We start from the raw sequence: 26,980 nt of genomic DNA, 5'->3' as shown, positions 1-26,980 counted from the left end.
GTGCCATGTCACAAAGCTCAAATCATCTCAAACTGGTCTCTTGAACATGGCAATGAGTTCATTGTACTCAAATGGCCTCAACAATCATCAGATCTCAATCCAACAGAGCACCATTGGGATATGGTGGAACAGGAAATTTGCATCATGGATGTGTAGCCGAACAATTAGCAGCAACTGCGTGATATTGTCATGTCACTATGGAGCAAAATCCCTGAGAAATGTTTCCAGCGTCTTGTTGAAACAATCACATAAAGAATTATAGCAGGTTGAAAGGGAAAAGAGGGTCCAACCTGGTACTAGCAAGGTGTACCTGATAAAGTGGCTGGTGAGTGTTTTTCCCTTACTTGCTTATACTAAGGACCTCCCTAGTTTTCATCATTAATTCCAACATTCTGAAATGCCGTAAAAGTTTAAGTATTATTAAAAAGACTATTTAAACTGCATTCGTTATTTAAAAACATTATTACAGTGCTTTTTTGATTGCAATAACTGGCTAAGTAAATCAGCAGCGTGACCAAAGACATGCTTGTAGGTTTACTAGTAATATAAAACACGTCCAGTGAGCATACGAGTGTGTGTGGAATTGAGTGTGCCATGTGCAACTGATATCCTATCCAGAGGTGGTTCCCACCTTACACCCACTGCTCCTGGAATAGGTTCTGATTTGTTCTGAACTGTAGAAAACTGGGCAGGGTAATGGACATACAGATTGGAAACATTACAATATTACCACTGTGATCAATAAAACCATTCATCAATTTTCTCTTCCTGATTTCTCCTATGGTGCTATGGTTCACTTTAGCTAGTAAAAGGAAATCTACAAAAATGTGGGATGAGAAATCCAGAACCTTCAATGATTGTTCTTTACTTTTTCAGGAAAGAGCCAGAAGAAAACATTAAGAAGAGATGTCCTAAGGACACAGCCAAACGTCATCTTAGAAGGTCGGCAAAGACACCAAGAGATCTGAGAGGCCTCCTCATTTTCTTACACTCCCTAGAAAGGATGACATTGCTGACAAAAGTCCAGTTCACCTTTTTCATTTAAAGAGAAGAAACACCACCTGAAAGGGTGCTCTAGACCTACTAAACGGACAATAGATGACACCAAAAATCGGTGTCTAATATTTGCTAATAATGTTAACCCAGTATGTTAAATTTAATATATCTGCAGGACCATATTTTGGTTAACTAAGCCCCACTATGGTCACAGGGGAAGTGGGGAACTGGAGCACAACACAGGAACTAATAGTGGACAGGAATCTAGTAGATTAACATCCATGAAATAAAAAAATGCCCCATTCATAAAGAATCATGCTCTGTTCTGTGAAAGCATGAATGTAATAAATATTGTATACTTTACAAAATGAACAGATGTAATATGACTGGTGCTTCAGTTCCACAAAATCCATCCATCCATCCATTTTCCAACCCGCTGAATCCGAGCACAGGGTCACGGGGGTCTGCTGGAGCCAATCCCAGCCAACACAGGGCACAAGGCAGGAATCAATCCCGGGCAGGGTGCCAACCCACCGCAGGACACACACAAACACACCCACACACCAAGCACACACTAGGGCTAATTTACAATCGCCAGTCCACCTAACCTGCATGTCTTTGGACTGTGGGAGGAAACCGGAGCGCCCGGAGGAAACCCACGCAGACACGGGGAGAACATGCAAACTCCACGCAGGGAGGACCCGGGAAGCGAACCCGGGTCTCCTAACTGCGAGGCAGCAGCTTGGAACAAATTACCCAGCAGAGCTCAATAAATTTCTTTTACATTATTACAAAATATAATTAGAAAACAAAGGTTTTATTTTGGTTCTTACTGAAAATAATATGTTTCAAACCTAGTTTTGTAAAACTTGACTTGTTTGTATGGAATGTTATTTGATTTTAAGAAAATCAATAAAATGCAAAAAAAAAGGAAAAGAAAAAAAGCATATTTATTTAGAGAGTGCATTTGCAATTGTTACTTGTAGAAGTCAAAGGCACACAGACTTCTTAGGATGCAGCAGATGAGAAACAAGAAACTATACATTGACAAAATGCTGCATCCCCTTAAATGTGAATTCAAATACGAAAATCAATAATTACCTCTTGACTGGGCTGGATCTCTCTTATTGCACGCAGAAAGAGATGTTTCCCTTCAAACACAATCACACAATTTGGGTCGCAGTCATGGTTCAGCAAAGACATACTGTGGAAAGTTAAAGATGAGGCAAAATCAGTGAAAACACAAGGGATTCTCAGTGGATAGAGGCATGACTATTTCTGGCTTTAGAGGTACAGTAAGAAACAATAATATGTGACATCTTGGTAATTTCACAAACATAACATGCTCTTAAAAGGGCTGCACAAAAGTTTTGTTGTTCAGCTGGGATAACATTTCAATTGAGCTCATTTCTAATACATCCAGACACGATAGTTGTACAATTAAACACATTTAACTTCTAAATGAAGATTCACCGATCATCAAACCAACTTTTTCTAATTGAATGTCATGGAAGGCATAGCCTATCCTGAAAATATTTAGATAAGGTAGGAGTCAGTCCAGTCTATAAGTCACAGGGCCAAATCGTCTTTTAATCAAAATCTCTTGCATTGAATTGTAAGAGGAAAACCAAGGTACCCCATTGAAAACCCAGAAAGACAGAAAGCTCCATACAGGTAGTGCTCCTGCCATATTTGACACCAGGACTCAGCAGCTGTATTAACCACGGCACCACCATTCCACCTTGCAAAATGAAGAAGTTTCCAGAAATAAGATTATATATAAGTGGAGCATTTCAGCCTAACCAATTATTCTATTTTCAAAATATCGGTATAAAAATATTATTTAAAGGTATTTGCATTCTTTAGCAGCTTGGCACTGCGATATAAATAACCACATGCTCCTCAAACAATGGGATCTGAATCCCTGAAGCACAGAAGAACTTTTCATTTGGGACAGAATGAGCACCATTAGTTCAGCTACTGAGCTCTGCACTTTAATCTGTAGTCTTTTGTTTGATTTTTTACTCTCAAAGGATTTTGGACGCATTAAAGGTGATGATCACAGATACATAGCATCCTGGTTTTCAACTACTAAAGTACTGCCATTTGTCTGAGGGGACACATCATGCAGAACATTGTATATACTCAAAATTAGTTTTTCAAAATGATCATAGTAAATAAATCATTGAGAGCCACAGTGTTAAATATGGAATTTTTCATATTAAGTTATTCAAATTGAGGCCAAATTAATGACACTGTATCATGTTTATTTATAACAGCTTTAAAATAAAAAAATGTTGAATTCCTGTGATGGCATATATTCTTTCACTGTGGTGGGAATATTGCAGCAGACATTTCTTTTCATACTAGGTTATTCACGGTCACTAAAATAATGACACAGTATCACGTTTATTTATATCAGCCTTAAAAAATGTTGCTTTTCTATGCTAGCACATATTATTTCATTGGAAGTATTTCAGGGGACATTTAAAAGTGCACGCTCTGTGATTGACAGCCCACTGTTCAGATCAATAGCTGCTGGTGACAAACACACAGGTTACTTCAGTGCTTTCATTTTATTCTTAATTTAGTTTAAAAGATGATAGCATTGTGTAGACGTGCATATAATTAAAATAAAGAATTTAATGTAAAGCTTTGCATAAGCAAAAAACATATAGATATCAAATAGCACTAATACAAACATACAATGTACATAACCTATAGTTCATGTTGCAGTATTTGTAATATATATGATTTATTTGAAATTTACCTACAGAAAGTGCTATTACAAAAAGATTTTACATTTAGTTTCTGGTTCTTATTTGAAATTATGCTGTGTTCAAAAAATATCTATCCATTCTTATGTTGTTCAATAAATTACAGCCGAGTCAAAATCTCTTCAGAGAGCAAAGTCAACCAATCTTCTATTTTGTATACAGTACTGCCACTCATAAAAACACCATTACAAGGTGCTCTGGACGATACATTGGAATTCTAATTCACTGGATGGTTTGCCCTTGGAAGAGATACAAACTTCATCCAAATTCACATTATTTCTGATGTTGCATCTTGCTGCAAAAAATAAATGAAATAGAATTTAGTCAAGAAAGTTGACTTAAATTCAATTGTGCTTTTCCCTTGAAAGGCAGTAAAATTACACATGTTTATGAAAAGGAACTGAAACTGTACCTGCATCTAGGCCTGTGCAATCATTTATAACAAATTGTTTTCACTGTATTGACTGCAAACATAAGACTGCATAATAAATACAGCAAGCATTTCATAATGTACTGCTTATTTTAATGTATTACCAAAAATACTGCTTTATATATTTTTTCGACTTTGAACAGCAAAATTACCTAATTAATGTTATTAATGGAGGGTGGGAGAGTGTTGCAGTAGCTAGTGCTTCTATCTGACTACTCCACAGAGGACAGACCAATTCTGGCCAAGTCTGGTGGGGGTCTGCATGTCCCTGTTATGTTATGTACTGGTGAACCCCTTTAAAAATCAACTTTAGCAGTATTCAGGAGAACTGACATAAGTAAAAGAATAATGATTTATTACAAAAAGGACATTATTATAAAGATGCATATCAGTGTTAGAGGAAGTATGGAAATGAGTTACTAGGAATGAAATTTTAAGACACAATTAAATCTTTTAATCTTTTCACCTGGCTCAATAAAAAATAAAAGTGGAATACAAAATTAGCACATGACATGATGACATTGATACAAATTCTGTGTATGATTATAAGTAGTAGAGTAGATGCCAGGTGAATTCTTCAATATGAACACTGGAACAAAGGTGGAAGTTGGTTAAGTATACATTTTGCATAAATATTAGAAAATATTCCTTAACACTGAGAACAATAGGCATATGGAGTAAACTATCCAGCAGTATTCTGAGTAAGCTGAAATCTCTGCTAGACATTTTTTCTGAAGGAGACAGGTGACTGAGATTGAAAAGCTAGTTTGTGCTGAATGGCCTGTTCTCATCAAACCTTTATTGTTTGTATGATGCCAGCATGTATGTTCCTCTTACCTGGATATTGTAATTAATCTAATCTGGTAATAAATTAATGAGCAAGTTGTTGTCCTATACCTGTCTAGAATTCAGCTACAGAACATTATCAGCATCTTCAACAAATGTTCTGTCAATTAACTTTTCACTGTCCTTAGTTAATTAAATGACCTAGATTAAGTACTCACAACTAATGTCTTCTACTTTAATTAAATCCAGAAGCTCATAAAGTTCTTTCCTTCCAATACACAATACAATGCATCTTATTTTTAAACAATTCAAAATCTTTTAGCACTAAAATGATTAAAGTGAGTTCCATTGTAAAGTGCTTTAGGATCTTTTTTGTCAACAGTAAATACCTTCCTTTCAGACACTCAAGAATCATGTGGAATAACATTCACCCTAGGAGACCACCAGAAGCTAATACACAACTTGCCCTATTACTCTTGACATTAAATAGAATGTTTCTACTATGAACACCAATCCTTCCATTGGGAGGCAGGCTTGCATGATGTCTCAAGGATTAGTTCAAAGCCATCATCATCAAAAACCAAGATTATTGTGGTGCATTTATTTTGTCATTAGTTCAGTGGCACTTATCACACTTTCATTGTTTTTACGACATTTCAAAGATGACTATCAAACAAAAGAACAAGAATGTAATCTCATTTATAAACTTCACTAGTAAAGGAAAAACAAATATGTTAATGTGTCTTCTCAGAGAACCACTTTCTTATCTTCCATATTCTTATACTTTCTGGCTTTATTTCTATGCAATTCTGCATGGCTCTCTTCCATATCTTTGTCTTCGTCTACACTTCTGGACTTACAGATGTGGACAAATTTGTTGGTACCCTCCAGCTTGTTGAAAAAGTGCTGTATGCCTCCTGAAATGTGATTAAATGAAAATCAATCGTCCCATGGATACATGCATGCCGTTGATATGTCATCGAATAAATAAAGGTAGAATGAAAAGACATAAAGTATTGCATATTATACAAAGTCAATCTAAAATGGATGAGAGAAATGTGTTGGTACTGCTAGAAAAGATTATAAATATTTGGATTAGAGTGATTTTTCAAACTAGCTGTTTTCTTTATTTAGCATCACACATGTCTCCAATCATGCAATCAGTCAGTCAGCATATTTAAATGGAGAAATGTAGTCACTCTGTTGTTTGGTATCATCATGTGTCACATACTCTATATGGACCAGAGAAAGCAAAAGAGAGTGTTGTCTTAGGAGATCAGAAAGAAAATTACAGACAAGCATTTTAAAGAAAAGGCCATCTCCAAGCAGCTTCATGTTCCTGTGACAACAAATATTATTAAAAAGTTTAAAGTCCATGGAACTGTAGCCAATCTCCCTAGACATTGTGCAATAAATCAACCCCAGAATAGGCAGAAAGATAGTGAGAATGGTAGACAAAAAGACAAAGACAACTTCCAAAAAATATAACAAGCTGAACTCCAAGGTCAATGCTTCTTGAGTGACAGTGGGATCAGTGGAATTCACTGTTAAAAGAAAAACATTAAAAAAAAGCCAGACTGGAATTTGCTAACATGCAAACTGAGCATGGCACAATGCCTCTTGGAGAATGTCCTCTGCACAACTGAGACAAAACAATCTTTTTTTGCAATTTACATTAGCTCTATGTCCACAAGCAAAAAAATGAAGCTTTCGTGGAAAAGAACAACTTATCTACTGTGAAACATGGAGGAGGCTCAGTTATGTTTTGGGGCTTCTGTACTGCATCTGGCATGGGATGCCTTGAGTCTGTGCAGGGAACAATGAAATCTCAAGACCATCAACACATTCTGGAGAAAAACATACTGCTTAGTGTCAGAATGCTCTGTTTCGGTCGCTGGTTATGGATCCTCCAAGAGTATTATAATGACCCAAAACACACAGCTAGAAGCACCCAAGAATGACTAAGAACTAAACATTGGACTACTCTGAAGTGACCTTCTATGAGCCTTGATTTTATTCCTTTCAAACATCAATGGAAATAACGGAAACAAGAAGTTTGGAGAAGGTCCCCTTCAAACCTGACACAGCTGGAGCAGTTTGCTCAAGAAAAGCAGGCCAAACTACGTGTTGACAGGTGCAGACGTTTCATTGAGAGCTTCAGGAATTGTTTGTTTCCAGTGATTGTCTCTAAAGGTTATGGAAGAAAATATTAGATTAGATTCTTTTCCTTGCTGTTTTTCATTTGTGTTTTATTGGGAATATTATGTTGAATCAAAACTCTGAATCAAAGTCTGATTTTGTTAAACACAGAATAAACAATGATGGGTGTTAACTACTTTTGTCAGTTTCAAGTTATTTTAGAAACAGTTGTGGGTTGTTCTTTTTTGTGGAGGGGTACCAATAAACTTGTTCACGTCAAATTTGACTTGTCTGATTTTCTTGTTTTGTTTAGTATGTCACTAATTTACAGCTAGCTGTTCTTTATTTCACTTATGATAACGTTATACACATAGAACATTATTAATAGCCCACAGCCTCTTTCTCAGATTACAGCGAATATATTGCTCCTGCAAGCAAACTATGATATTTAGCATGAAGGTTGCAAAACCAACTGGAATGTACATGCAAAAAAACAATGTAAATCTTTTTAGTAGTTTTCTCGTTCGCTAAATAAGTGGAGGTAAGGTACACTCAGAGGCTGGCGCGTGAGTGAGGAGGGCCCCGCCCGGCTCTCCACTCCTGACATCATGTTTCCCCCTCACCTTGGATTACTGCAAATAAATCGCTCCTGCAAGCAAACTATGATACTTATATACAGTATATATAAATACACATACACACACACATTCCTGTATATATATATATATATATATATATATATATATATATATATATATATATATATATATATATATATATACTTTTGTCTAACAAAACATTCAAACATGCATACTGAATGTTTTAACAAGATTTAAAATTTAGCCTGTTAACTAATGTAATGTAGTGTTCTGTTTACTTAACATAAGGAAATTGCGCAGCCTTTGAAAATTAATTTATAAACTGACTCAGTCATAGACAAATCCTTAAGTGAATCCTTAGCTGTTCACCTCGCCTTGAACTGAGCAATGAACACCATAATGACTAACATATAGCAAAAGGACACAAGAGATAGACTGTTCTTTAATTCCCTTTTAAAAAGTAAAGCAAAGAAGGAAATTGCCACTAAAACCTGTGTCTACAATACCTCCTTTGACACTGTAGATGTTTCATCAATCAGGGATGGATTAGCTAATGAGACTTTGAAAGCTTGCCAACTAAGATGCCCCTTGCGAATGGGACCTCTCAGACAAACAAGGAAGTTACTGGAATATTTTCTGATGAAATCATCAATTTTAAAAGGAACAAAATGTTAATTAAAGCAGCATTTGACCGAGTCAGGCAAATATTTTCACTTTTAGCCTAGTATACCATACATTCCCTGCTTGAGTGGGTGAAAGCTCCTTTTCATGTGGAAACATAATCATATTTCCTTCCTATCCACTGCTCATATTTTCTAATATTAGTACCACAAAAACTATGACTAATGCGTTCTGACCTGTGAATTTAGCAATGTAGTCAAAAGCAGGTGAAATGACTCCCAATGGCCTTTATTCTAACGTAATTTACTCAAATGTTATCTTTGTTAAGCCAGAAAGACCCTATCACTCAAAACAAAAATCGTTACAAAAATATCGATCAACATGTGCTTGAGTTGTACAAGAGAATGCACTTCAAGTGTAACAAATTGCTAATTTAGTCCTTTATAAATTTATTTGAAGTGTGGCACCACAGTCACAACCAATGTGCTGTATATGTATACAGGAATAATGTTCTTCTGTGCATGTCCTTTCCGATGCCTGTTCTAGCAAAACTGTATGCAAAGCAGGATCTGCACAAGGATGGGTTGTAGTCCTCTGCATAGAACACTCACAGTAATTAAACTAGTACGTGCTTCCTAACTTGTGCCCAGTGTCGCCAAGCCATGCTCAAATTATAACCCTAAACTGGATTAAGCAGGCTTGAAAATGTATGTATGTATATTTGAGTTGCATGTGGAACCAACACAGTCCAGAAGAAATTTATAGGAAAATTCAAAGAGCTTGCTAAGTCTCCCAAGCAAGGCACAGCAGCTGGGTATCAAAAAGTGTGAAACAACCAAACCTATGCATTGTAGTGGTATACTGTGTATACTGTATTTGAAACTGCATTGGCTTACCATAAAGGAGATTAGCCAACTTTCTTCCTTGATGTTTTATAAGATGTCCATGTACTAGAACCAAGTATTGGTCAGCACCAAGGTCTGACAAAAACTTGATCCCTGGTTTCTTCACACAGTCTTCTGACAAATTGTTAATCACCATCTTACTAAGGGTTGACAATACACCAAATACATAACGGTCCGTATTTCAGCATGCCAAAATATTACAAACAGTTCTTTCATTTTTCCAAACCATTGTCAATATATCACTAAATAATACAGTTACAAAAAATGTTTGTAAACCCTTTGCAGTCACATGGATTTTAGCATTCATTACTCAGAAAAATGTGGTTTGATCTTCAAAAATAGTCACAAAAACAGACCCGCACAATTTGCTTAAACTAATAATAACACAAACAATTGTACTTTTTCATGTTTATACATAACACATTACTTAAACATTCACAGTCCAAGCTGGAAAACAGTGTGTGAACTCTTAATAGCTAGTAGAACTTCCTTTAGCAGCAATAACCTCTGCCAAAAATTGCTTACAGCTGCTGATCAGAGTTGCACAAAATTTATATTTCTTGGATTCCTTACACAGTCAACTCTCTTCAGGTCATACACAACATCTCATTTGGGTTGAGGTCTGGTCCCAGAACTGACCAATTGACCAGCCATTTCATGGCAATTTTTAATTTTTATATACGTTATTTATGAACATACAGGATCATACACTAAATAGACTCAAACGTGTCTAAATATTTTTTATTTTTGTTAAATATGTCAATAGATTGACTGTTGAACCCTAACCCTACCCCTAACCGTTGACCAACACAACATTAATCTTTATCACTAATTACTATTCGTTAAATAAAATTATAAACATTTTGGTATGTTAGCCTCCTTTCTAAATGATGATTTAGCTGAAGGCTTGAGTATTAAGTTTATGAGGGAGGGTTCAGTGGTAGGTTTGTGTTTGAATGCCTCACATATGTAAACTGTGTTCTGAGATTTTCAGATGAGGCTGACAGGTTTCGAGGTAAGATTTTTTTTTTTTTTTTGTTCTTTATTTCGTCTTATACGATTTCTCGTATTAGAAATTGGTTAGTTTTCGCATACCCCTTGGGGTCAGAGCGCAGGGTCAGCCATTGTACAGCGCCCCTGGAGCAATTACAGGTTAAGGGACTTGCTCAAGGGCCCAGCAGAGTAGGATCTCTTTTGGCAGTGACGGGGATTCGAACCAGCAACCTTCAGGATACCAGCGCAGATCCTTAGCCTCAGAGCCACCACTCCACCCCACAATTGTTATATTTACTAGTCATGGCACTGGAGAGTGTCAACATGTTGCATGTTGATTAGCACATGCAAGTAGGAATTTCATTGTTTGACAATAAATTAGACTGGACTGCCAATACTGATGCGCTGTGCAAGAAAGGACAAAGCCGGTTATACTTTCTTAGAAGGCTGGCTTCCTTCAACATCTGCAATAAGATGCTGCAGATGTTCTATCAAACAGTTGTGGCGAGCGCCCTCTTCTACGCAGTGGTGTGCTGGGGAGGCAGCATTAAGAGGAAAGACGCCTCACGCCTGGACAAACTGGTGAGGAAGGCAGGCTCTATTGTTGGCATGGAGCTGGACAGTTTAACATCTGTGGCAGAGCGAAGGGCGCTCAGCAGGCTCCTATCAATTATGGAGAATCCACTGCATCCACTAAATAATGTCATCTCCAGACAGAAGAGCAGCTTCAGCGACAGACTGCTGTCACTGTCCTGCTCCACAGACAGATTGAGGAGATCGTTCCTCCCCCAACTATGCGACTCTTTAATTCCACCAGGGGGGGTAAACGTTAATATTTAACATTATACATAGTTATTGTCTGTTTTTTTCACCTGTATTATTATCATTCTTTAATTTAATATTATTTATTGTATCAGTATGCTGCTGCTGAAGAATGTGAATTTCCCATTGGGATTAATAAAGTATCTATCTATCTATCTATCTATCTATCTATCTATCTATCTATCTATCTATCTATCTATCTATCTATCTATCTATCTATCTATCTATCTATCTATCTATCTATCTAATAACCCAATAAGCTTGGTTTCATTTTATTTTTCTGTATAAATTCATAGAAATACAGCTGTGTGTTTCACTTGATAATAAATCATACATTGACAACATAGCCAACAGCAGCAGCAGATGAAGTTTAAGAATTAAAGTGTTTTAAAGTTACTGTTAAAGTGACACCTAGCAAAAATGGCCTGGGATGAAAGAAAAAACAAGAAAACTTTTTGAGGAGCCTGTATACCACCACAGAAAATAGTAGCTGGATATAAGCAAAATTATACTTGGTGAAAAAAGTCCAGGTATCCTGATACAACAAACTAGCCGCTACAAGACTAGCCTTTTGTGCTTAAATGTATTTGAAGTGAGGCACAACTGTAAATATTGAGTAATCATTATATTTATAAAAACACTGTTATAACCTGTAATTTTAACTTATTTCTCATGGCACTTCCTATAATTAATTAAGAGTTAAAGTGATACGTAATATTGATCAGTACAGCTCTGCAAATCTTTGTTGATCCTGTTTGTAATGGTCTGGTGAATTTCAAGTATAACTTAATTATTATTTTTATTATTATACCTCCCAAAAAGTGCCTTGAAATGCCCACCCTCCTCATTTTCCAAGGAAAAACACTGCAAAACATCAATAAAAATGAACACAAACATTTATTGTCCTGTTCCCAGCTACTGGTAAAACTACAAAGCCACTGATGCCTTTTCAACACACATTATTGTTCATTTGGGTGAACTAGTGATGGGAATATAATTATTTATATTTTTTGTGATGCCTGGAATGCTGGATTTTCTTTTTCAGGAAATTTAAACAACTCATTATTCATCTCCTATATATCAGCATTTTATGACGAGTATGACAGGCAGTCTGCAGCCTATGCATTTAGCAAAAAGACACAAAAAAAGAACCCATACTAGACAGCAGCGTAGATAAAAACACTCAAAGCTGGGTAAATAGCATCACAAACTGGCATGACTGTGTTTAAGATTTTGTAATAGGAGATGAACAGTGTAACAACATGGCACAGAATCAAACCTGAGGCTCAACTACTAAACACTATTTTGTAACTCCTTTGTGCCACTGTATCAAAAATACAGTATGCAGTATAAACTGATGTTAACAGTGAATAGTCATAAAGTAGCAAGAAGGAAAAAGACAAAGAAAGATGGCACTCCAATAGCTACTTTCAACACATAGGCAAAGATAAACAAAGGATAATGTGAAAAAATGCTTACAAATGTATATTCTTACAAGGAAAATGTGTTAAAATTCAACAGACAAAGCAATATACAGTATATACAAACTGTACACCAGGACTGCAATTTACTTACGCTGTGAGGCCAACTTTCTTTATTGATTTGCTTTATTTGGTGTGTTGCTTGAGTGAAATTGCTCCTATGGCAAATTACTTAAGCCTATTTCATCTAAGAATCTCTACTGGGAATGAACAGTGTTTCAATGTAAATCCCAAAATGGAAAACAAATGGACTGTACCACAATGAGAAGCCCCATATAAACATCAGGATAAACAAGACCATTTATGGTATATTTCATTATCTGGCTTTGAACAATTTATGCTATTAGTCAGTGCCACTAGAATTCTGGACAATTTCTCTTTTGTATAATCAGCTGCTAAGTTAGCTTTTTGGAGCAGAAAATACAATTTGTGTAGCATAAAAAATGCATTATTTTACACCAATCATAGCTGATGTTACATTCTGAATAACAATCATATGACGCTCTAAATTTTACTACAAACTAAACTAAAGTAATTCAGTGTCACAGGGGCCTTGAGCCTCAACAGCACAGGGTGCCAGAGCACTGCAGAATTGCCTGAAATGTAAAAGTGAAACTCACTGAACCAACAACAACAAACAATGGTAGAGATGTGGTGTTGTGTGTGATCATCTTCATTGAGGAAACCATACCAACATCAAAATCAAACAGACAGACATTATGACACTGGTCTAAATACTTGACCAACACTAGAAAGAAGCATACAAAACTGAGTGCAATCTATTTTCATTAACAACTGTAGGAAAGCATTGACATATAGTAGTATACTGAATATTGTGAACTGTAACCAGGGTAATATGCAATCAGCAAAACCAACAAAAAGGATGCTAGAATGAGCACACTTCTGCAGTAATCTTTCCTTCACACATAATTGTGTTGTAAAGGTCTATCAACTGTACAACTCCAAGTCCTCTCTCTGCCTTCAAAATATCTGCCACCACTCCATTTGGGCACAGCGATTCACCTATCTTTATCTTCTTCACATGATGTGTGACACACCTTTTTGGAAGTTACAGTGTCTTGGAAAACAGCAAAAAAGACAGGAAAAAAGCAGGAAAACCGGAAGATACCAGGAGTGTCCTCTTACCAAGAAGGATAGAAAGAGACCCTGAAGGGTCTGGAGACCAATATAGATTTGCTCTAACTTTTCAGAAACCTTTTTTTTCAAAATTTCTGTACAGAGATAAGCTATAGTTATCTATTCATTCATCCATTTAATCATTGATTTTTTTTTTTGGCTGCCTCATCCAATTTAGGCTCATAGACAGATGATGCCTATTCTGTCAGTACTAAATGCAAGGTAAGAACCAGCTTCACACACAGACACTGTTCTGCCTGGATTTGAATGTATAATGCCTTAAGAGAACAGTGCTAACTACTTCACCAACAAGCTGCCTGTACATGACACAGTTGTGACCATTTACCTACAATTTAAGAACTTTTATTTAATAACATGTTACTCCACTTTGTCTTCAGAAGTATTTAATTAGAGAGGTTATGTATTACGTATGTTTGACATTCTATGGGAATCATGTTTTTTATTCCCTTCCTTCATGTAAAATATCAACACCTGTACAGCTGTGCACTTTAAACAGGTTAAGCTAACTTGTTCTTGTAATTGTAAGAAGAAATTTATCTGGTAAAATTGTATGGTCACCTATGACTTTCTAAATCATGGTTTGTGTATACTGTATCTTTACAGGTCCAACACTGTTCAGGTGGCGTCATATATAATGCAAGTTAACATATCCACAATACCCAGAAGGTCTGAGGTAAGATTATTGTATTCTCTCTTCATGGTGACAGGAATCATGTTGATTAGGATGTATAAGTAAGAATTTCACTATACCCTTGACAATAATAACTCTATATGAATAAAGAATAAACCCTGGAAGAAGTAGCAGCTTATCAATGTGCAGGAGCAGGCACCCATCTGGATACTCAAACTTGGATTGTTTCAACATAACCTACATGTGTTTTGGATGTGTAAGAGGAAAACTGAGAGTAGCTAGGGATTTGATTCCATTCGTTTTGAGGCTTTGAGGGTGTAATGCTAATTCTTTACCATCATGCTTCCTTAAACTGTATAATAAACCAATATAATAGCTAACAATAGTACTTCATGAAACAATAAACATTAAAAATTTATATACAATTTCCCCTGGTGTAATTGAGGATTATGCAAAAATAGTGCTGGCCCCCTTCAGCTTCAGTAGCAGGTTTTTAACCTACTTTACAATTATTTTGTACGTTTTATGAATCACACTACAATGAATTAGGTGCAGAACAAACAATGAAACAATCAATGCTAGTGATTTATATCAAATCAAATAATATAGGCAACCCTCCCTACCGAATTTGGAGAGCTACATGACGAAAAAACTCAATATACTATAGTCCTTTGGTCTGATATTCAAAAGGCCGAGATATTCAAAAGGCCTGTTTATTCAAAAAAATATCAACTAATTCAAGTCAAATTATAAACAAAAAAAATAGTATGTGTCTCTTTGAAGAGTAAATGTTGTCTTTTCTAATATTAATATACAATTGGATGTCATTTTCCCATTGAGTTATGGTGGGTAGAGTATAATTCCTCCAAATGAGTAAGATAAAAACATGAGCAGCAGTTAGCACATCACATTTTTTGACTGACCGATTTACTCTATGTAATTGCAAATCCCATACTATCTCACAAATAAAGAAACATTTTTCCCAGTATGATTTGAATGTGGGGCATCCCCAAAACATATGACTTTGTGAGGCATGTGTGTAATAACACTATTCACTGTTTGGGTCTTGTCCACTACATATTTTTGATAATCTTTTGATAATCTTAGTTGAGTTAAATGCATGTGACGTGAGATTTGTAACTGAATTACACCATGATTTGCACAAATTGAGGAAGCGTGTATCTTGTCAAAGAATGATTTCTATTCATTACATGACTTCCCAATATAAAAATTAAAAGGTTCCATTCTTAGGGTCTTTTTTTCTTTGACCATCTTTAAGCCATAAATCTGTCAAATGAAAAAAAAAGATGTTCCACTCTGTTAGCAAAAGAAAAAAAGCTTGGTTGGATATCTTGTATGTATGACAAGTTCATATTTCAAAGCACTCACCTAGAATTCCTAACCAGAGGCCCACTGCTAACTCAGCACAGGAAGTTTGTCTGTTGGTAGAGGACACTGGGCCTCATGTTTAAATGGTACATGCACACAAAAATGTTTTCATGCTCACTTTGCGATATATAAAAACTAAACTTGCCGTAAAGCCACGCATATTTTCATGGCAGCCTCACACCATGAGTATGCAAGTTTCTGCTCAGCTTTACAAAGAGGCAGCACCCAGCGGAAAAGCAGTGCTACTGTTTCTGTGTGGAGTCCTTCTTTTTTACTGTAGATTTGCATCATTGACACAGGATTTATCAAATACACCAAAATTAACTGCATACCATTTAGAAATTCAATTCACTTGACTGTAATCATTTTGTAAAAATTGTCACACACATGCGCCAAAGGCTCCAAATGAGCAATAAAGAGGCTAGAGATAGGGGATTGGAACAGAGTGCTAAATTTCTTCTCTCAACAGAACAACAGAAGATTAACCAAATATTCTCACCTCAATCCCACGCAATAGCACCACTTCCGGCTCCCTGTGCTGACTTCACTTCCAGTTCCTTCTCCCTGAAGATGATGTCACTTCTGCCTCACCCTGATAACCTCTCTTCCGGCTCCTGATGAAGAAGTCACTTCCGTCCCCCCCCCCCCCCCACTGATATAATTTCCTTCAAGATCATTTCCACTTCCTTTCAGCATCTCATTTCCTGCTATCCTTCCATAAAAGAACCCTGAAGAAAACGCTTGTTGTCAAATGTTTGTTTTTTCATTTTTTGACCATTGAGTCGTTCAAGATTACTCAGTCCACCGACATTATACAGGGAATTCCACTATCTCTTTTTTTTGTGTTTTCTCTGTTTATTTCTTCACACAATATAATGGTGCACGGAATGGCCAAACTATTCCAACTACCATAGCTGCTTTAGCCTTGTTATGAGACATTGCAAATGGAAGAATTAGAAGAGAGCGAGTATTTGATGATGATGACTGGCTTCAAAATTGATTTTGATTTCCAAGAGTTATCCTCTTGGAGCTGTGTGCTGAACTGGCGCCAGCTTTACAAAGGGAAACTTTGAGGAATTGTGCTCCACCTGCTCCTTTGCAAGTTTTGTCCACTCTCAGATTTTTAGCCACAGGTACTTTTCAATGTGAACTTGCTGACCAATTGGGTATTTCATAAACATCTCTAAGTCATGCCATGCTAGCTGTATAGGATATTATCAATTTGTCATCCAGATATATAAGATTTTCTTACACAGTGGTTGAACTGGGAAACTTCAAAGCACAATTTACAGCAACATCCGGTTTTTGAGCGGTCAACTGCACACACATTGCTGTTGTAACAGCTCTGGACAAGTTACATTAGCCAGGGATGAATCACAAAAGAATGGGCTGGCATTACATCATCTATAGCAGAAAAGCCTATAAAAAATGGCAACTCTGCAAAGTCGCAGGTACTTTTTCCAACTAGTGGAGCAAAAGGCAAGCAGTTCTTTTAAGGATAGTGAGCCATGTAAAGAGCAGAGGATCTATCCATTGTGGTGCTTGGTGCAGATGGTACACTATGAAGTCGCCTTTAGAGAATGAATTTGCTTATTTAATAGAAAGCATTTCCACTCTATTATGTGCTGCTCTATAGTCCATAGAAAGTGTGTGTTACATTATGCAACCATGTAGCGTGCTGCGTAATGTGGTATATAATAATGGCTTGCCTGTAACTGAAGAGATGTGGTATGATAAACCTGACCCACCAAATGATCAGCAAAATTTGACAGATTTTGTTTGAATGTAATTAGCAGAATGTAAAAACAGGTAATGAAATGCAGCACTTATTTTTTAACTAATTTGATTAATTTGTGGTCAATATCATATAGTAAAGCCCTTATACTCCTAAGTTCATTTGCCATATCTCTTATAGCATCCACTATTACATTTTGTGACTCCAGAACAGTGTTCTTCAGTACAGAGCCAGACGGTCACCCAGCGGTTTCCAAGGCAGGGGTGTGTGTGAGACCAGCGCCAGAAGATGTGCTGGGCACAGCAGCACCATCACCACCTGGAGTCGTGTCCTCTGCACAAGGGTCAGCATTTGTAATATTGTCTGAAACAGAATAAACAGATGTTGGGATGCAACTTGCCTTTTCATGTCGACTTTGATACCTGACCACCTTTTTATTCTGAGCACTGTGCAACTTTCTGAACTTGAACTTTTGAGTGTCTCTGCCATGCTGTATCACTCCATCCATTTCCTTTTGTTACTTATACCACTTGTCTAAGCCAACAAATAGTACATTTTTCCTTGCCTCCACTTCACATTTGCTGTAATTCTTCTTTTGTCGACATGCTTTTCTCTTTGTCGTTTAACAAAACACTGAATGGAAGGGGCTATTTATATTGATTTGTATACTCAAATATGTAAAATTCTGGGAGGAGTTGATGTGGGGCTGTGGGGTGTGTGGAAGTGTGTTAAAATTCATGCTGATTGGGATTTATAAAGGAGAAGTGCGTGGAACCTGTTGTACACACAATTTTACACACATTTCACAGTGTTGTCTGTACGACATGTTTAAGTGTGAATTCTATGCACAGAGTTATACATGAGGCCCACTGTGTTCAAGCCAAAGACATTTCAACAATGTTTTCAAGGACAGACTAGAATATGCTATATTTATTGTCATTCTTCCTGACCCAGATAATGACAAAAACTTCAGATACAAGGTGAATCTCTGTGATGTCTTTCAGAGAACCTATTATATAAGATGAAATGTGAACAATGAGCAGAGTTGATGTTCCATACTGTAATAGTGAGAAGAAATTGTGATATACTAACTAAAAGAATTTTTTGTGGTACTCAGTTGTTTTATTAGTTTTCTATCTTGCTTTAATCAGTGGTCTTTGTCTACCTTGAGAAAAGAAAATCAGGAAAATCAGACACTTGTTGAGCTTAGATAGATTTAACAATTTTACCTTTAAAGTCTTACACTTGCCACTGTCAATCAGTTTTCTATATTGTTTCTCTATATTTTCAGCATTTTAAGACTTGGACTATTGCCAAGCTGAATTCTGAATGTTATCTGTTTGCAGGAAGTTAATAAAAATCAATTTAGTCTTCCATGTTTTAAACTGCTTATTGGTTCAAGATTGTGGGTGCCTGGACATCACTGGGTATGAAGCAGGTGCCAACACAGGGTGTAATAACACTCAAATAAGATGAGCATATTTAGAGAGGCCAATGAGCTGAGTCTTTAGGAGATTATGAAAATGTGTAGATTGGCTAAGAAAGATATCTGCTGTTAACATGCATAATATGTGATTAAGCCACTGTTATTTAAATATGTTTAGAAAAAAATAATTCTGTTATTGGTGGTTAAGTTAATCTCTTAGCAAAGATAATATTTTGACTTCTATTTTTGATTTCACAGATAGAAATCTGCTGTATATTTATACAAAAAAGAAGAATATAGATAAAACAAAAGAAAACTGAAAATATTTACTTTGATCTAAAACATTAGCTTCAACAGTGTTTAATAGTCAGGGTTTAATATAAGACAAAGTAGAACTGTGTAATCAGCATAAATAGTCACCACTGGGCAGATACTGCAGCTGAGCACTCAGACATTTGTTTGCTCTTTTTTCTTACATTATCTTAAAAAGGAAAGCCAATGTGCTTCATAACGTGCAGTATGATAGGAAATTAAATTGTGCTTCTTGGCATCTTAAACTGTGTGGCCCTCAGTCAAGCTGGCTTGCAGGTTTCTACCTTTGAATGGGTTTATTAATATAATTTTAGTAAGCAAATTATAAGTCAGTTCTTCTAATAACCTATTGAAAAATATGCAGATTTAAAATAACTAATTAGTATTATCCCCATGACCCAGGTCTGGATTAAGAGGGTTTCAAATTGGATCAATTGCTGAGTAATTAGCATCTTAATATTGGAATGCTAAGTACTCAGATAGTCACAAAATTAAGAGAGTGGATTACTTGTGTCCTTCTCAGTATATACCAAATCAGTGTGTTTACATCTTAATCTTAAAACAACTAAACAGAATTTTTCAAGTGTTGTACCACAATCTTACAATAAGAGAATTTAGACAGTGGGCTCCCACATATTAGCAGACAAATCAAAATAGCTTTTTGAACATAACAAAATATAGTAAAGTAACTCTCCTGAACATTAATGGAAGTTTTAGAAGGCCATTTCTGTAGCTCAAAAAGAACAATCTATTCTGTTTGCCTTCTCTTGTCTGAGCTTTAGATCCGAAACGGCATATCATATATTTACCACTTTAGAGTAGTGTTATGGGATTTTTGTTAATCACATTAAGCCTTCATAGAACAAGGTACTTTTCCCTGTAAATATTGACAAAAAATCCTTTTTGACTCTTCTAGTTTATAGTTTAAATGTCTGAACAGCTTAGACATGCCAGTCTTTCTAATTAAATAAACAAAGGAAGAAACAGTCCACACTCCTTAAATGAGAAAAAAAGAACCAAACAATATTTCCCTTTGTTCAAATAAATAAGAAAAGTTTTGTTTATACCTCTCATTTTAGGACAATGCTTTTCTTTTTCACTCTTATTGTAATGATTAATTAAGTAACTAACATACAAATACAAAGGAAACTAATGTAATGAGGCTGCTAACATGGCCTTCAGCTTAGCATTACAGTTTCACTTCTTCCTTTTAACTTTTGTAGGTTTATAGGGTATTTATTGTCACATATACAGAGCAGAGACTATTTAGTAAGTTGCTTTGGGTAAAATGTGCTAATCAACATCTCCGGTGCCATGATTAATAAGTAGAACTACCTTGCCTCTGAACTTCTTTTACAGTGGATCTTTTAGATTTGTTTATCTTCAAGTCCTTCAAACTATGTGAGCCATAAAAAATATGGCTAATTAACCTGGCCCATTACATTGCATGTACATTATTTTTTTAATCTTGTTAAAATATAGAAAAGTATATGGCTTTTCAAATCCCAAAACATGTTCAAGACTAATTCCTGATAAAGGGCAAAAGGAAAATCCTTGGTATTCACCTGTCATGTCTACTGAAAATTCAGCATAATTTGAAACCCATCTTGAAAAAAACAGGCCAGTTGAGAGGGGCTTTCCAAACTGCCTCTTCACAGTTTTGTTAAGGCATAAGCTCTGAATTGTACATCTTTCAGGCAATGGGTAAACTAAAGGTATAAAACATCAAGGGTGAACACAAGAGGCTTCAGCGCACTTTTCACCTCTTAATAGCTATCTACTACAACAGCTGGCTAGTTTAAAATATTTATCACTGAGTCAGTATCATTACATCACAAGGAAAGAACATACTGCTATGTTGTCCGTCAACAATGCTTTTTCCATTTTCTTCTCCAACTATAACTATCTGTTAGCTATCCGGCAAATCAACCTTTTTCTTTATGTACTGTAGCTGACAAATCAACAACATTGTGCTTCAAGATCACTTTACATAAAAGAGCTATGGATTTCCCTTCCAGGGAGAGATGAAATATATGCCTAAATGCAGCTGATGTTCTGATAACATAAGGTGACAAAGAAGAACAAAGATATTTCAATGACTAGAAAGATTCAAGAAAACATGAAGCAAAAACAAGCTGGGTTCTAAGTACATAAAAACTAAGTTAATTCAATCAAATGAACAAAGTCTCAATATGCCAAAAATAAAAAATCAAAATCCAGACTCCCTAAATAATTTGAACACTACTTATTGCACAAAGGTTTCTTGTTTTGAAATCTAGAATCTTCCAGATCATGGGAAGGACAGTGTGCCACTATCATAAATAGTAATGGCCTGTTGACATCATGCATGTCAATCTTTAGTGCAGCAGCCATAAACAAGCAAAAATGTCCATTTAGAAAACAAAAATATGATGGTAAATATTAATAGGAAGAGCAAGAGTGAAAGAACGATACAAAATAAAAACAGAACTAAATTACAAGTATCAAAATCCCAAAATAATTATAACAGCTGAGGACCAGACATATGATTGATTGAACTGAACAGAAGGTGACTACAGCAAAAATTCAATGCCCCATAAAATAACCACTTTGATTAGAAAGGGCCAATCTGTCTAACTCAATTCATAAATCCAATGAATGGAGTAATGGACCTAAAAAAACATCAAGTTAAAGTGTGATGTTCCCTGCAACTTCCATCTAAACTACTTGAACATGTGTTCTATGTGTTTACAGTTGCAAAGAAACAGTTTTCTATCATTTTGCCAAATTTACACTAATCTACCTACTTCCCTGCTCCCATCCTGGTTTAACAATTGATTGTAAAGTAATGGTTTGCATCAAACCCTGATTTATTTCCCACTTCTCACTTCTATCATATGACTTTTAAATATGTAATACCTTCAGCAGAAAATATTCAACTTCTTCAGTGTTTCCTCATAATCCATGTTCTGCAACAAATTATATTTGGCTTTTTTCTGTTTTATTTTTTAACTTACTTATGTTTTTCATAAGCTTCAGTCTGACTGTTTTCTCAAAGAAAACTCAGTTTTGATACAACTAATTAACAAAATGATCCCTGCACTATGCACCATAATACTATTCCGCACCAATTTACTCGTCATGCTCTAAATCCCTGCCTCCTGTAGCCTAATAATTAGTGTCACACACGTGTGCGTGGGGAGCTACCTATGATCTTAGGTAATTGTGATTTACCGCGGAATATACAATGGAGCACTCTCTAATAATGCTCTCTCTTCTCCTTCTTCCTAAGCAGAAAGGAAGATTGACACCTCTACCACTCTGATGTCATTTCCAGGGTCAGACCCTCTAAATCGTAACCCAGACCCACATCTTCCTTCTAGGATTCCTCATAAATGAAAATGACGCCATCTTAAGACAGACCAACCTGAGAATTGATGACGTCTCAACATTGTGTAGTACTATGCGTTTTCTTTTACGCCTTTTTTTGCGTATCTCAATGCATACCTTTTTGCCTTGGGTTGCCCCAGACCCTTTATCTTATGTCTTTTGTCTTTTCACACTAGCTTCACACTTATTAGAAGCATTTTGTAAACTAAAATAGATAATAGTATGACATTAACTGCTATTCAATGTTTTTGCTGCTTTCTCTCAAAATTCGTACATTGAGCCTTGAGGAACACATTTTGTTCAGCTGTGCACCCTTTGTTGTATGGTTTGAATGACAATAAAGTAAATCCAATCCAATATTAGCAAAGCCAGAAATTGATCTTTAAACCTGGGCTCTTTGTCTGTTAAAACATCTATAATGAACAGCAACACCTTTATCTTGTCTTATAAGTACTTCAATTAATTTACTTGTTATTTAAGATATGTTAACTGGCCTGTAATTACCAGGGTCAGCACAATTTCATTTTTATATAATTAAATAATATTGGTTAGTTCCTAGTCATTAGGAATTTTCCTGGTTCTTATTAATATCTTAAAGACGAGGATAAAAGTCTTGCATTTTGATTTATTTTTCTGTTAATAATAACATACTAAAATAACCTTTTGGGATTAACTTTTGTTTTATCAGATGCAATTTGCCATTTCTAATACCTTTTTTAATAGGTGTTTATGCAGTATGCCTAATAATTCTTTTCCCATTTCTATCAAAGATTTTTTTTTTTATTTCCGTGCACATCCTTCTGCCTAAAAAGGTTCACGTTACTTGTATTAAAGTACCATGCAGTTTCAGGCAGATTTTTATATCTCTTCAGCCATCCCTACACAGGCAAGTTTATTTTAAGGTTTTAGAGCATCTGATAAAATATACTTTTTTTTATTTAAACTGAACAGCTCCAGGTCTATGTCAATTTGTCAGACACCTGAGATCTTATGAGGATGACTTAATAATATTTGCTAGGATTTAGCTCTGGCTTTGCCCCTGGCCACTCCTTTTATACCTTGCTCTCTTGTCACATTCTGTGATGTCTGTTTCCATGCAGTATTAGTTTGGGAGGCAGTAACATGATGGGGTGCAAAAAATGTGCCCCCAGCGCATCTCTTCAGAAGACAGCTGCTAGCCAGGATAATGTCTGTCAGATGAGGTGTTCTGTAAAGTGCAATAAATGGGAGCACCAAAGTTACATAGAGCAGATTGGGGTGAGCCAGCATGATAAACAGACATCATTATTAAAAATAATTGATTGAAGTAAATGTATAATCCAACAGGCAAATCTAAGAAAGAAGGCAAGTAGTTATATATGAAGTAGAACAGGAAGAGGCAGCGGTATTGAAAAATATAGAAAAAAAAGGTAAAATACAAAAATGAGCACAAGATCAAAAGGAATACTGTTATCAGCAAGACAACTTTTAAAAATGTATTTGACTAATAGTGGTTTTGGGTGTTAGAGATCATTTCTGGGTATGCACTTTGTGACTAAGTAACCATTGAAGTTAAGATACTTTATTATTATTATATTTTTGTTCTTTTTTTTTTTTTGTTTTGTTTGTGAGTACAACCATTTTGGTTGTCTCGTCGCCAAGATGTAACTCCCAGTTGTTAGAGGGCGCAGGCCTGGAAGCTACATTATGTGAATCACTGATGTGATGCTTTACAAATCGGCATCTGAGATTATGTATAGTTAAAAAGAGCCTATTCGAGTGTTTCTGGCATTAAATTTATAGCCATCCCATATCAACTTTAAATTTGTTAGCATTTTGGTTTAGGCAACAGTTTAAAATGAATTCCTGGTTCCAACTCTGCTTTGATATCTGACTACCTTTCATCATATGGTGCTTTTAAAATCAAAACGTAGCTGCTCAGTTAAGTACAAGCAATAAACACCTAAACAGCAAAAGGCATAACTCAACTAAAACCTTTTGCAGAGGAGGGGTGCACAATGCTACAGCAGGGAGCTTTCATTAAGCTCCTTCTTTTATATTTACTCTAATTAAGTTACTGCTGCCCAACCAATCCTGTACTACAACAGAGCCGAAAGGAGGGATCAAGGGCAAATTTCAGATAAAAGGAGTACCAGAACCAAAGAACAACAACAGAACCAAAACTTGACACCACCATAAATCTGTGATAATTATTTTAGCTTTGCAATTCCTGCTCCCTGGAACTGTTTTTCTAAATCTATCTGTAAGGCTTCATTGTCATCATTCATACTGTACCTACAAACTCACCTCTTTGTATTGAATGGTAGATGGTAGATTGTCTATAACTGGTTTTCATATTTAACCTCTAAAGCAGACACCCATGTGCCTGCTGTACTGATGTTGACTTCACTGTTTGGTTTATCAGGTCTCACCAACAATCTACTGCTAACTGTGAGTTATTTTATTCTTTGGTTGTCACCTTGTCCTATGATATTTGAAGGTTATTTTAGTCTACCTTGTCTTCTTTTTGCTCTAATCTATTTTTAACTTGTAATTGTGAACTTTATGAAAATGATAAAGTAAAATTTGATTGATTTAACTGACCGAGAATCTTCTATTTTCAAATTGATTTTATTGGTTAAGCATTAGGTTGTTTCATTAGTGGTGAGGACAAAAAAAGACGGAAAGCTTCTGTTGTTGAAATCCAGAATTTGGGCAGCATGAATGAGCAGAAAGCTAAACTTAGATTGAGTAGACAAATACAAAACCAGTCCTCAAAATGTAGAAGTCAGAAAGAAAAAGAAATCAAAGCAGCATAAAACAAAGTCAAACAAATGAGTCAACACCAGACTCAAATAGTAACAAGGGGGCAAAACAGCTTCATTTAAATATTACTGTTGATCAGCTAAATTAAATGCAAATGTAGAGAGCCATTGCAAACTATCAGAGACTCCGGCAGCAGGGTGGTTGATCTCAGCCACAACAAAATTTATGGGCAAATATTTTTGTTTTACTATTTGCATTGTATAATAAAAAAAATTTTCTATACAATTAATGTCCAATTTCTTTTGATTTTGAACCAAAGCATTTGTAATCTCCCACTAACATGACATCCAAGTGAAAAGATGGTGATGAATACCTTTCATATAAGTTTTATGCATTTCCGACTCCAGAGTATATCTGCTTGCTGCGACCTAAATAGATGAGTTTGTTTGATCAAAGATCACCGTGGGAGGCTAGTATAATATCACATTAAAAAGCCACAAGCTTAATTAGCTTCTGGGTACTCTTACCAGAAATCTGCTATGTGCTGATATGCAACAGCTTAGCATACGGGCTGTTTACTTCAAAGAAACAATAATCTCTCGCACATTTTAAGAAGACCTTTTTGGTTTTTGTTGGCCTCCTAAAATATTTCTTTACATAGAGCAAATGAGATTCTACACTTTAGCCACTTCTCTTAAGACCTATGGATGGAACAGAACATTACATTTGTTAGGGACTCTAGCTTAGCAACAAGGCAAACACAACTGTTCAGAGTGAGCTGTGAAACTGTATAATGTAAAAATGGATGTAAACATTTAACTTTAGCCCAATGCTACTCAGATTACGCTCTGGCTCCATGTGATCATCAACTGGATAAAATAATTTCAGGATGTGGAAGGATGCATATATTTTAACTATAAAATGGAGGTGCCTAATAAAAAAAATTATGTTATTGATACTGTATATTATTCTGACAAGCTCACATTTTGTAACATAGGTTAACATACAGCAGGAACTGGAGGAGTTCCATTAACTCTTTTAAAGAAAGCCTTCACAGTGTTTGAGAGTTTGATAGAGAAAAGACATATTTGCTGGTAGATGATATTTTAATTGTGGACATGTATGCTCACACAGATTCTTGGAACAATATCCCATTGTGAATGATCATGTGAAATGCAAATGTCAGCAATTGGTGAAAAAAGTGGCGTATTGTTGGTTCTTTGTGGAATGGCACCAAAACCATTGTGAGGGATGGCCAGGAGCCTGGTCTGTCTGAGACACCATCAACCTGGAAGGCCAGGTGGAGACAGCTTAAACAGGGCTTTGCTTCCCCCAGGAAGCTAGATGGCAGCCAACTTAGGCTGGGATCCTGGCATGGGTCCCCCCAAGGCATACCTGTTATTATAGGCCCAGGGGACAACCCTGTTCGGTCCCGTGGGGTCTGCCAGGGGGACCTGTGGGATTTGTGTGTCCCTACTCCATAGGGCACCAACTATGGAATTTTTAGTTAATAAATATAATAATTTACAAATTATTACAGTATATACATAAATGAAGTTGTAACAATGAATTATTAAAATGTAAGGAAAAGGACTGAAGGTAAGTAAAGTATTAACTAAACGTGGTTTAAAGCTTGAGCATATGAAGTCTGCCTCATCTCAGGGAA

General features: G+C 35.9%; 1 protein-coding gene across 1 annotated transcript in view; it reads right to left on the bottom strand.

The window, feature by feature from the left end:
• smyd3 (SET and MYND domain containing 3) overlaps positions 1-26,980 on the bottom strand; it is a 1,300,831-nt gene that overhangs the window by 236,345 nt on the left and 1,037,506 nt on the right. The window contains exon 7 of the mRNA XM_028796932.2: positions 2,098-2,200. Coding sequence (XP_028652765.1) covers positions 2,098-2,200 — 103 coding nt within the window. The remainder of the gene's footprint in view (positions 1-2,097; positions 2,201-26,980) is intronic.

This window comes from Erpetoichthys calabaricus, chromosome 3, assembly GCF_900747795.2.
Source record: "Erpetoichthys calabaricus chromosome 3, fErpCal1.3, whole genome shotgun sequence".
NCBI classification, from domain to species: Eukaryota; Metazoa; Chordata; class Cladistia; order Polypteriformes; family Polypteridae; genus Erpetoichthys; species Erpetoichthys calabaricus.
The sequence above is the reverse complement of the archived record's forward strand: the minus strand, read 5'-3'. Positions and strand labels throughout refer to the sequence as shown.